The 12,797-nt window shown below is 53.6% G+C and overlaps 1 protein-coding gene across 1 annotated transcript; it reads right to left on the reverse strand.

Annotated features, from left to right (window-relative positions):
* Positions 1-972: 972 nt before the first annotated feature.
* On the reverse strand, positions 973-12,279 carry LOC141988415 (interferon-induced very large GTPase 1-like). The gene is given in 11 exon segments (XM_074954188.1): positions 973-1,969; positions 1,971-2,189; positions 2,191-2,607; positions 2,609-3,679; positions 3,681-6,514; positions 9,158-9,214; positions 9,338-9,394; positions 10,078-10,224; positions 11,113-11,397; positions 11,740-12,087; positions 12,210-12,279. Coding segments are annotated over 11 exon segments (5,667 nt in total). The 5' UTR covers positions 12,265-12,279; the 3' UTR covers positions 973-1,792.
* Between the last annotated feature and the right edge of the window lie 518 nt (positions 12,280-12,797).

Below are 12,797 nucleotides of genomic sequence, written 5' to 3' on the forward strand. Positions count from 1 at the left end.
CGTGACGGGTGGGAGGCGCGGCCCAGCCACGGCTGGACCCCGGAGATAAGGCTTGTATTGATCATTCGCTGACAGGTACCCCACGGCACCCGGCCTGGGTTTGTGCTGATCCCCCCAGAGAGCCTGGGGTCTGTGCGAGCCCTGCGCCCCCCCACCCCCCCCAGCCTGCGGTATGAGCTGATCCCCCCCGGCCTGGGTCTGTGCCAGCCCTGCCCCCCCGATGTGGGTCTGTGCTGATCTGCCCCCCCCACACACACACAGAGCCTGGGTCTGTGCCAGCCCTGTGTCCCGGGGTCCCCGGGCGATGCTCTGGAACTGCTCCCTCCAGAGCCGGGCAGGACTCTGGGGCAGTCTCCTCTCTGGGAGCCGCCTGTCTGCAGGACACACAGCTCACCCGGCTCCACCTTCCTGGGTCTGACCTCGGAGCCTTCAGCCTCCTCTGCCCCTCCCTGCGCTTCCCACAGCCAGTCCGCCCAGGCGGGGTCCTGGGGAAGCCAGAGGGTCCTGCCCCCCAACTCCGCAGTCAGACCTGACACTCAGCCAGCCAGTAAAACAGGAGGTTTATTAGACGACAGGAACATGGTCTAACACAGAGCTTGTAGGTGCAGAGACCAGGACCCCTCAGCCGGGTCCATTTTGGGGGGCAGGGAGCCAGACAACCCCGTCTGCCCTTCACTCTATGTCTCCAGCTTATTTGAGCATAAGCTTTTGTGAGCTACAGCTCACTTCATCGGATGCATGCAGGGGAAAATACAGAGGGGAGATTTATATACACAGAGAACATGAAAAAATGGGTGTTACCATACAGACTGTAATGAGAGCGATCAGGAAAGGTGAGCTATTACCAGCAGGAGAGCGGGGTGGGTGGCGGGGGAGAAAACCTTTTGTAGTGATAATCAAGGTGGGCCATTTCCAGCAGTTGACAAGAACGTCTGAGGAACAGTGGGGGGGGGGGGGGGATAAACTTGGGGAAATAGTTTTACTTTATGTAATGACCCATTACAGAAAATTTACAGAATTACAAAATTACAGAATATTACAGAAAATTTCCATGTTGTCACACTGCCGTGGGAGCCCACTCACATGGCCGGTGTCCTGCACCTTGATAGGGGCCCCCCATGACTCCCACATGAGACACCCCACAATCCCCCAGTAGCCTGACAGGGTAGGGGCTGTGACTGACACTCCCTCCCCCTGGCTCTTCGGGACACCTCTCCGGGCCCACTGCTGCTGCTGGGATTTCAACAGCGACACCCCTCCCCAAACATACACACACACTGAGCTAGCCATGTCTACACTGGGTTGTGTTGGATTAACTACGGCATTCAGGGGTGTGAATTTTTCACAGCTCTGAGCAATGCTGCTAGGTCGATCTAATGTTTAAGTGCAGACCAGCCCTAAGGCACCATGACGCTGGGATGACTGGGTGCATGGGACCGGGCTTTCTGCCGGTCCGTAGCGTGTTCCTACTGAGGATCACAGAAAGCGGCTGTCTGCACATAATGACTCTGTCTCACTGATTTCTCGTCCAAATGGAAACCACCCGAAGAGGCCCCGATTGTGACTATTGCTCAGAGGGCAGCAGTATTTTCACCTTTCTTTCCTGCCAGACCGAGGCAAAATGATTTCATTTCGCGGGGACACGTACAGCAGCAGACAGATTGTGGCACCAAGCCCCTTTGCACCTGCAGGATTACTTCATTTGGCCCACGCTGCATGTTGCTCACCCCATTTCTGCACGCGTAGCGCCGAGCAGCCAAGGTGTCTGGAAGACCAGGCTGTCTGTGCTGGATTATTGCATGCTATACATGCCCTTAATGCTCTCCAGGGCCTGCTCCTTGGTTAGTTTGCCCCAGTCTTCAGGGAGATCGGCTGGTTTAGTATCATATAGTCTGGCTAACTGATGCTTGAACTCTTTAAACACAAACTTCCAGTAATCGGAAGCCTCTGCGCTGGGGTCTGGCTGAATGAGCCCAGTCTGGGTAATGCTGGCGGTAATCTCTGAAGGGAACCAGTTTCCCATTTGTATCGGAATTGCTAAACAAAGCATTAGAGACCACATCAGAGGAGCATAACGAATAGCCAAGTATTTTTGTGATGTGATCCCTGCGTCGCCTCAGTCCCTGGGGCCGATGTGCTGATGCAAAGTGCTCCCTGTGGGTCGGGCCTTCTGCTTCACAGGGGGACTCCGCAGAACGGACACTGCGTCCCACAGCCAAACACTCGCTTGAACAGCTCATCCTGGGGCTTCACCTGGAGCTTGGAGAGTTTCTCCTCCATGTTCACAGCTTTGAATTCTGAGGCCAGGTTCTGCTCCAGCTCAGAGAGAGAGTCCCGAATGTCCGCAGAAAACTGGCTGGGATCAGCACTGGCTGTAAATTGGAAGAGGATCATTTCCAAACTGTCCCTGGGGATGACTAGGTCTTTCTGTAACAGCCTGCAAAGGTTTGCTACAAAGTCAGAGACTGTGCTCGGTCCCCCATCGGTTGGCATCTCTAGAGCTCCTCTGACTTTCTTGATGATGGTGGACAGGATCTCTGCTTCGAGAGCTTCGACGCTTTCTCTGTTTCCATAGTGATCTGACATGTCTCTCCGTATCGCCGCTTTGAACAAAACTTTCATAGTCGTTAATGTATTTCATGTAGTTATCAAAGTCCAGCTCTTCCAGCAGCTTCTGCAGCACAGAGAGCTGGAAGCAGGCCCGGCTGCGGTAACCATTGGCCTTCTCACTGCTGGAAAGGTCATCTACTATCCTGATTCCCAGTCTTTTGTTAACATGTTCTGCCAGGGCAGGTTTGAGACAGAGCTCACAGAAATCCCTGGCTCTCTGCTGGCAGGAATCCTTTTCCAGGTAACGGTTTATAAATGTGGACAAATACTGAGGTTTCAGTTTCTCCAGCCGTTCCCGAGGATCATTTTCTTTGATAAAGTCTTCATGCATCTCCTGGAATGCATGGGCCGCCTCCCCCAAAATATGAAGTTTCAGGTCAACTTCAAAGCAAGCATTAGTGTGAAGGTTTGGCACGTCCTCCTGCTGAAGCCTCTCGTTGATCATCCGCAGCAGTTCTCTGCCATAGGTCTCATCATAGTCCACTTTGGAATTCACCTTCTCTTCGATATAACGGTGGCACTTGTCCTTTAAAGACTGAGCAAGTTCCTCTGCTTTGTGCCAGTATTCCTCTGTGAACGATTCTCTCATGCCCCGAAAACACGTTAAATCCAAATACTCATTGTCCATAGTGAAAGATTTAGTCCTGTAACTGCACAAATTTCCTGCTTCTTGAAGTTTCTGCCTGACTGTGCTCCCTCGATTCTCCAGGTCCTTTCTCAGCTGGAACTCTAGATCTTGGGAAACTTGGCGTTTCTTTAAACTAATGAGCTTTAACTCAGACACTGCTTCCTTCCACATCGTTTCAAATTCTACTTCCAGTTCCTTCTTGTCCAGTTTAAGTTGTCTTCTCTTGCAATCTTCCAGAAGGCTGACGACTTTCTTTTCCGTCATTCGCTTGTACTCGGCCTGGATACTGTCTATTTTATGCCTGCTTTTTGTAATAAGAATCACTTCTTCACACTTGCTGGCTGAGTAACGCTCAAGTTCTGTCGTCAGGCTCTTTGTGCTTCTGACAAAATCTTCTCTGTACTTTTCTATCAGGTGTCGGTTTCTAGCTCCACTTTCAAAAGTATCCCTGTAAACTAAACAAAATCTCCTCTTCCCCTTGCTGCACTTTTTCCCGTGCCTTCTGTTTTAAGTTCCCAGCATCAGGTAGTTCATTACAGGGCTGGTTCTGAATTGCAGTTTCTTGGCCACATACCCAGAGATGCATCTTCCTGCGGAGCTCCCACTCCCACTCCGAATACCTCAGAGACAGCTGGTTATAGGCCTCAGCTACCAGGCTGTTTCTGAAGCTGAAGATGAAGTTCTCGTGTTTCACAGCATTCCACAGACTCTTCACCCACTTGGTAAACCGGGGGATGTCCCTGGGGTCTCTGTTAGGTGACCGGTTTCTCATACCTTCAACCAAGTATTTCTTTAGCTCATAAACACTCTCACTGTACCCCAGATTCACTGGAGCCATGGGCGGGACTCCCTGCCACAGCCCAGGGATGTACCAGTTGTGTTCTTCCGGATCATACGCCATAATATCAGAAAAAGTCAGATCCCTGTTTAGTTTTTCCATCCTCGCTGCAGCTTTGGTCATTTCATTGAGATGTTCCAGGAAATGATTCCTGTCCCTCATGTTTTGCTCGTGGGCAGACACGTCACTGACGTTCTGATACACAAACTGGCAGTTGGGTTTGTGCCCGATTTCCTTCATCCTGAGAAAGGCGTGGACCACGATTTGCAGAATGTCCTTCATTTCGCTGGTGTTCTCCATGGCCATGTTAACGATCGTTATGTCGCTTAACCCAATCACCAGTGTGGCTAGCTCATTGTCATGTTCATAGCTGTCCTCCAGCTTGGCCAGCTGAGGGGCTCTCAAGCCTTCTGCATCTATCACCAGGATAAAGTCGCAGCCAAGCTCCTGCTGAAACTTCTCTGCAACTTGAATGAGCGTCATGAAGGCTCCTCGCGTACATCGGCCGCTGCTCACTGCCAGCTGCAGGCCGAACATGGAGTTCAGCAGGGTGGATTTGCCGGTGCTCTGCACGCCCAGCATTGACAGAACCAGCAACCTGGACCTTCCCCCCAGCTTGGCATGGAGCTCGGTCAGAACATCTGTCACCCACTGCAGCGGGACGTAGGATGCGTCTCCATCGATGATCTCTAGAGCAAATCCACTCAGCATCAGCTCAGCGGCTATGCCTGGGAGATGGGTGAACTGCCTTTGGCTTTGGGCTACTTCGCCGTCCTTACACACTGAGTGTTCTGCCTCATAAAACTGCCCCAACTCCCGCATGAAATGCTCCACCCCTAAGGAACTGGCTGCAATTAACTCATCTAGCTTTGCTAGCTGCTCAGGCCTATAGCCTGGAGTCCTATATGTCTCCTTATATTCAGCCCGCAGTTTGGAAAGATTCTCCCGAGCAATGTGATCCACTCTGAATTTCATCCACTTCAGGAAGTAGTGTGTTTCCACTGGAGTGAGCTGTTCGAGTGATGCCTTGAATGTCTCCATCCCGCCCGTGAGATCACGCCCATGCTGCTGGGTCCGTAACGCCAGCAATTCCCGCCTCAGCTGCGATTTATAATCCTCTGTGGGGATTTCCCCTTGCTTCTTCATTTGACACAGTTCTCTTTCTACTTCAGCCAGGCGTTTACATGGATCCCCTTGGAGCGCCAGTGCTCTGCCCTTGTACTCAACAACGTCCCCTATTTCCCCAGTGATTTCGTCTGCTCTCTTTCTCGCTTTCTCACATTCCTCGCAGTCCTCATCTACCTGGAATCCGAGTTCACGCGCTCTCCCAGCCATGTCCTCTATGCTCACGGCTCTCTGGGGCAGCTTCGTCAGGTGTGCTAAGGTGGCCTGCAGCCTTGTCACAAAGTCTGAATCGTTTGCAGTGTTATCCTTCACAAGCACGTGGGACGGGGTCAGCTTGAGCAGCGGGGCCAGTTCATTGAGGAATCCCTGTGTTTCTCGGGTTATGGTAATTCTGGGGTTGAGTATGAGGTAGAATTTTGTTCCCGTGCCCTGCAGTGATGATAGGAGTTTGTATTTTCTCTCACTGATGTGTTCAGCGAATATGAACACAGCTGAGGAGACCTCTGCCAGGAAGCGGAACTGCAGCCGGTGGGACTCAATGTCTCCCCGCAGGTTAATAACCGCAATGGGCTCCTGGAAAGGATCCGAACTCTCCCTCCCCCCAGGGAAATACCAGGAGACCTCTACCATCCCCTCTGCGATTGCCCGAGGGACGTTCCCAGACTCCATGTCCCGATGCACAAAGAAATCGTGCTGCTGCTGGGGGGGGCTGAGGACCTTGTTAAGGAGTTTGGACTTGGACAAGCTGCATCTCCCCAGCCGCACAAAGGAAAAGGTTGGCAGTGACGTGAGCACCAGGTTCTCCTCCCTGAACCCCCGGCTCTCTCGCAAGGAGCGCGGCCTCCAATTCCTCACGATGTCCCGCATGGCCCACAGCAGGAGCGTGCACGTGGGGGTGTCCAGGGCAGGCAGCAGCAGCGGGAGGGCGAATTGGCACATGGACATCTTCAGCAGGACCTCCTGCCGCAGGAACGTGTCTGAGCAGCACAGAACGGCACAGAGCACATCCAGGGGGTTCACGCACACGCTGGGGGCTGGGCTGGTAGGAGGAATAATGGCAAAGGGTTCCTCCCCATCCTTGCTGATCCCACTGTCACCTGGTGCAGCGAGTACCAGCCTTGTGCGTCTGGCCATCCCGTTCACAGCCATGACCTTCCTGAGGAAATGCCACGGGATCTCCCCTAACGTCCGAGGGTTGCTCTCTTCTAACGTCTCCGTGTTAATTTCCAGGATGTCGTCCAGCTTGAGCTTTCTGCTTTGGTGTCCCTCCAGTCCCAGGCGCGCTAGGAAGTCCTGGAGCGATTTCCCTTCTCCTGCAAAAAGCAATACACACGTTGGTGGTGATGTTTGCATTCTCTGTGTGCCCCTCTCTCCACCAGCGTATTTCTCTCGGTGCACTCAGCTCTGTTCTGGCTTTTCCCAAAGCTATTGATGATCCTGCTCCCAGTGTGACAATGCTTCCTCCTCCTCCTCTCATTTCTAGCTCCCACTGAATCAAAGGAATTTGCTAATCTCCTCTGTGGAAATTCATTTCTGCCCGTTACAGCAACTTCATGCCTGAGAATTATACCCCTCCCGTCCCCGGTTCCCGGTTAATCCAAAACTCTCACATCCTGCCCTTCGCCTTGTTCCATTTCTGCCTCTCTGTAAAATACTTTTCCAACCTCCACCTGATCTTTCCAGACACCTCGTCCTGCCCCATGAGGCAATCCCCTTGAATTATTACAAAGGGCAAGTAGGAGCCCTTAACTGACCTTTGTAGCATTCATTATTTTATACAACTCGATCCAAATATATCAGTGTCATGTACCCCGTACGGTGCATAGTGTCTGCACAATTACATTACAAACCGCATTAAAAATGCTACTTGGGTTGCAAAGTCGAGCCCATGCAACTATCATCCAGCCCCCTGGTATGCATTGTGACACAGCGTTTAGTTACCGGACCACAGCCTGGTTTCCACAGGCCCCCGGCTCCATTCCACCGTGCACAGAGCGGAAGAGCCCGGAGCAGAACGCAGGTTGCCTGACTGTGAGGGCTCAACTGTGTGACCTGCCTAACCCCAGGGAGAGCAAAAGGGGGACCTGGCCTAGTTACAGGAAGGGTAACGGAACTGCGAGGAGCTCAGAGAATACGGTTTGATAGTTCTTCTTCGCTGCGGGGCCCTCTTCAGAGCCATGTCCACTGAGGGGGGCCCGTCAAACGCTCAGGGCCCAAGGCTGCCTAAGCGAGTGCATCCCCCGGCCAAGTCAGTTCCTGCTCCATCACCCCAGACACCCCCCTGCTGTATCCATGTTATCCCCCTAAATCTTTTTTTTTTCTATTATCTATTTCTGAGCCTTCCGGGTTGGCCCTGGCACCAGAGCCATGCTGGGCCAAGAACCCCACACCGCTGTGCATTGTGCCCAGCCAGCCACCCGGAACTGGACATGCAGAGCCACCGCGTCCTCTGCCCAGGGGAGACTCGTTCCCCGGCTCGCTGTGCAGTGCGCAAAGCTTTCACACCCCGGACTCCTCAGACCTGTTAGTGCTGCCTCCAGGCTCACCTCACTGGCTATGCCTCAGACCCCCTCTAGTGCTGGGCACAGAGCTCGTGCCATCAGCACTGACTGGGGGCGGGGGGAGACCCTGGTTTGTCTCCTAAACCAGCACCACCCCCGGCTGCTGCATTTCCTGCACCACCCGCCAATATCACCAGCCCCGGCTGCTGCTGCTCCTCTGGCCCCAACCCCGCAGCTGCACCGTGCCTTGCTGCCACACCATCAGCACCAAGCGAGGACCCCTGGCGCTCACTGGCCCTGTCTTTGGACCTTGGCAGCAGTGCCTGGGTGGGGCTGGGGGTTGCATAAACCAAACTGAAACAGCGCCTTACGTTTGGGATGAATGTGAGGACATGCCACAAGAGGTGGATACAAGTCAGTGTAAATAATTTCATGTTAAAAAGAGCTTTATTGAGGAGTGAAAAAAAAATCACCTTTGTGACCAGGGCTTAACAGAAACACAGGTGGTTGAATCTCAGCAGGTACACAGCGGTGTTCACCTGCTGCCAATGAGGATGCAAAACAGCCCCGCTTCTACACCCCTCTTTTCATCATCTCATCACTTTCTGAACCCTTCATTCATCTGTGGGGCTGAAATTGGCCTTGGACTCTGTGGCGAAGGTGAATTTTATAGAAAGTTTGAGCAAACTCTCTTCTCTTCAGCCATTTTTGAGCTATGGAGGAGTGAGGGAAACGTCTGCTTTTCCCCATTGTTAAAATTGTGTGTTTTACCACTTAACAAACCCAAACCAAAACATGGCTACAGTAAAATGTCTGGAGTTTGAAATCTAATCTTAGCCTAGACAAGCACCAAACTATTTGGTTTGGTGGAGAAAGAAAAAAAAACACGGTTCTAAACTGTTGAAAAAAACCACTTCTGAGCCGCCTCAGTGGGCCTGTGCTAGCCGAGTTTTAAAGCCACGCTCCCATTACGGCAGGAGTGCCCGTTTTCTCTGCCCAGGCCTGCTGCGCGGCTCGTGTGCATGTGGGAACCTGCAAACATTGCCTTGGGACCCATTTCAGAGGAAGATACTCTGGGACTATTTTCCCCTGTCTCGTTGTTGAGAAAGATTGTCCGGTCTCCCCTCTTTAGTTCATTGCACACGTGGCTACTGAACGTTTCCGCTCACAGGGTACGATCAGATAAAGGTTCAAACGGGGACCGTAGGCAGCTCACCGGGCAGCTTGAGGCTCGTCCCTGTCACAGAACTGTGTAGAATCCAGCAGTGGGGCGCTTACCTTCAGACTCATTCTGCAGGGAAACCTCATCCTCTTCGTTGCAGTGTTCACATGGAGCGGAAACCAAGAACATAACCCTGAGCCAAAGGGGGGTGACCCGTTGCCGCACCGCGTTACCTGCTCTATTGCATCCTTCGCGTAAAGAGCGAGTCTCAGAATCCAGTGTCAAATATTTACCTTCAGGCTCAGGCTCCAGCAGGACAGCCGTCTCTTCACCATGCTGTTCTCGCGGAGCTGAAACCAAGAACAGAAATCTGAGCCAGAGCGTGGTGACCCGTTGCCGCACCGTGTGTTACATGCACGATTGCATCCTTCATGTGAAGGAGTCGTCACAGCATTCAGCGCTGGGGTATTTACCGTTGTAGTCTGTCTGCAGGCGAACTTCGTTTTCTGCACTGTGGTGTACAGGAGTATCTGAAATTAAGAGCATAACTCTGAGCCAGAGCACGATACCCCTTCATTGCATGGTACAGTCAGACTGTGTTACATCCCTCATGCAAAGAGTGCTTCACCGCTCGTTACTTGTGTTTGCCTGTTCTAACTGCAAACTTGGTAGGTTACAATAGTTCCTACAGGTCGCATCTGATTGCAGACCGGGAAGTGACTATGCTTCAGGGAAATTACCTGACTGACTACCCAAGAAGTATGAGGTATCGAAACCTGCCTGCAACTCCTCTTTGATGGACTTATTAAGGGATTGGTCCCCAGTGGGTTCACCTGGCTGCAGCGGGAAGCCTCTGAGTATCTTCTGGAGAAGAGCAGGTGGCTTCCCTGATCGCTAGCTCCCAGTGTTCCCTTTCCAGACTGATGGATGGATCATGTACAAGAAAAAGACTTTGTCCTTATTGGTAAATTTGTCTAACAGCAGATCCATTAGTCTGAGTCCCTCTCGCCCTCCCCTCTTTGTAGACACATTATTAATTTCCAACCCTCACAAATATCTCCTGGGCGAGTGATGTTGCTCCTAAGTTTACTTGGAGGGCAGCATTTGGGTGCCCCAGCGGCTAATCACTGGGCTGCCTACTCCATAGTTTGTTTTCCAGACAAATGGATCCCTTGGGAACAAGAAGAAAAACATAGTTCTCCACTGCTGTTACCTTTCTGAGAGCTCCGTCTTCTTCTCCGGTACATACGGTATCCAACACCGACCACAACTGTTACTACCCCCACGCCCACGATGGCCAAAATCCAAGCGTTGCTGCGGCCAGAGCTCTCCGCCTCAGTCTCGTTCTCCCTCATCAAGGCTGCGTTTGGAGAGGTTAAAGGAGAGCTGTTGAGGGCTCGGGACACAGACTGTGATCAAATACAAGGCATGTGGGATCATTTCGCAATGGTACTGGAAAGACTTTGAGGACTGGATCTCCTGCCAGTGGATAGTCATTGAGGCCTGGCCTACACTTCAAATTCAAAGTCAGGATAGTTTCGGCACTCAGGGGTGTGAAAATGCACAGCCCTGAGCGCTGCCGTTACGCCGACCTAGGCCCCGGTGTAAATGCCGCGAGGCTGACGGAAGACTGCCTCCCTCACCCTGGCTACGGTCGCTCGGGGAGGTGGAGCTCCTCCAGCGACAGGAAAACCGCTGCCATCGGCCCGACAGGGTTATTCCGACCGAGCTCCAGCGCCCTGGCGATGCCTCCGTCCCCGTAGCACAGACGTGGCCTCAGATAGCGACAGGTGGGGAGTCTCCCGGGAAAGAGAGGACTCAATCACTCGCCAGAACGAGCATGGAGTCCCTGACCCGCATGGGAGAGGGAATGGCTCCGTACAGTGTCTGTTCTCCCAGCAAGCCAGCCTTGATTCCTGCCAGCATCAGCTCAGCCCATCAAAGAGACAAAGGGAGTCCCAGGAGCTCACTGCGTGCTGGTTTTTCCTTCCAGACACAGCCTGCAAACCCCAAGACGCTGTTTGCTGTGGGCCGAGGTTAAAGTTCCTGCCACAACCTCCCCCTGGCAATTTTCAGACAAGCCAAAGTTTGAGCCTGTACCCAAATGAAGCCCTTCCCTGCCTTGCTGTGTGCTGCAGAACAGCTACGACCTTCCACCCCAGAGGTGGCTGCATGTCTGCGGTGCTCCGTGCATCCTGCGAATCAGGGAGGGTGCCCCCCAGCGCTGGCCGGGGCTTGTCACTGTTACCTGTAACTCTCTCACAGACGCTCAGGTTCTGATTAAAGGGGGCGTGGATCAGAGAGCAGCAGAAGGCGCTGTCCTCAGGGCCGGTCACCGCCAGGCGGCTCTGCACCTCGAACACTCCCTCACTGCTCCGACGAAATTCTGCCGGCTCCGACTGGTTCAGCTGGTTTCCGTCCCCATCGCGCCATGTTATTTCAGCCTTGGGATAGCCCCCGCTGGACTTGCACTGCAGGGTCATCTCGCCATCCTCCCAGGAAAGGACCGTGATCTGGGGCGGTTCGTATGGCGCTGAAAAGCAAGATCTCTGGTTATCCTTTGTGCACCACTGAGGAGTCAAGAGAGCACAGGGCCTCCAACTTGATGGAGCCCAATCCACTGCAGGGCTCAGCGGCGGTATCCTCCTTAAACCTCCGAGCCTTGCCTGTTGTTTGCATTGCATCCAGACAGCAAAACGGAGCAGCTCACCCCACCAGCTCCCGCGGAGCAGTCAATGGTGCCGTCCTTGTTGTGAGAATCAGGTCGAGTGTCGCTGCCCTGGAGAACGGGTGATGGCGCCCGGAGCACCCTGCAGACCTAGCTAACCCACCTCTGGTCTTGCTGTACTCGCGGGGCAGAGCGTGGTCCCTTTACCTGATACATGGAGGATGACGCTCCCAATGACCACATCCTGGCTGTTCACTATGATGCACCTGTATTCCCCGCTGTCTGACGGCCGCACCCGGGTGAGGTTCAGGGAGGCCACCCCCTCACTGAGCTCTTGGAGAAAGAGCTTCGTCCGACCCTTGAACTCCACCTCCTGGTCCTCCAGCCTGTCGGCCCCATCGTAGTAGCTGTGCACCACGGAGCCCTCCTCGTCTCGGAAAACCTGCCAGTGGATGCGGAGTCTGTTCAGCACGAAGTCTGAGGACAGCTTGAATCTGCAGCTGAGGGTGACGTCCTCCCCGGCCCTGGAGCGGATGTTTGATTTGTCACTCGGCTCTGGGAGACGGAGAACGTGGTGTTAGAAACTCCACACACAGCCGTGGGTTTGGTTTCATGTCCCTGCCGGTAATCGCGCTGTCACATAGCACAGCCCCTTGGGCTTCCGGTTTGTAACTCACCCGATCCTGCAGTGACCCACCCCAGGAGCACAGGAAACCAGACCAATGGCAGCATCTGGGGACGAGGGCACAGGGTGCCGGGAGCCCTCGCTGTATTCCTAAAAGAGACCGAGTCGGCTTACAGAAACGTTAACCCTTACAGCACCGGACAAGAACTGGTCTGCTGCCCTCAGCCAATTACACTGGGCAACTGAAGAGGAGGAAATTCACAGAATCGTAGCAACACAGGCCCAGAAGGGACCTCGCTCGGTCGTGTGGTCCAGCCCCCGGCCCTGAGGCAGGACTCAGTGTTATCTACAGTACTTCGTGTGCAGGTCCTTCCATTCCCCTTCTCCCCCAGACAAGCACCTTGTCCCCAGTTGCTCCACCCCAGTGAGATTCTGCCGCCCCAGCCAATTCCCCTTTGCTTCCCACCCACCTCCCCTCTTCAGCACCCAGCTCGTCTCCCAGCACCACCATTCCCGCCTGCCGGTGCACTTCTGTCCCACTGCCTCTGGGCCGCCTTGGCAGCGCTGATTTCCACACACTCGGAGCCCAGTGACCCTAAAGAAACCCGTTTTCTTCTTCTTTTATTTATGGGGAAATTAG

The sequence above is a fragment of the Natator depressus genome, chromosome 6, assembly GCF_965152275.1.
Source record: "Natator depressus isolate rNatDep1 chromosome 6, rNatDep2.hap1, whole genome shotgun sequence".
In the NCBI taxonomy this organism is placed as follows: domain Eukaryota; kingdom Metazoa; phylum Chordata; order Testudines; family Cheloniidae; genus Natator; species Natator depressus.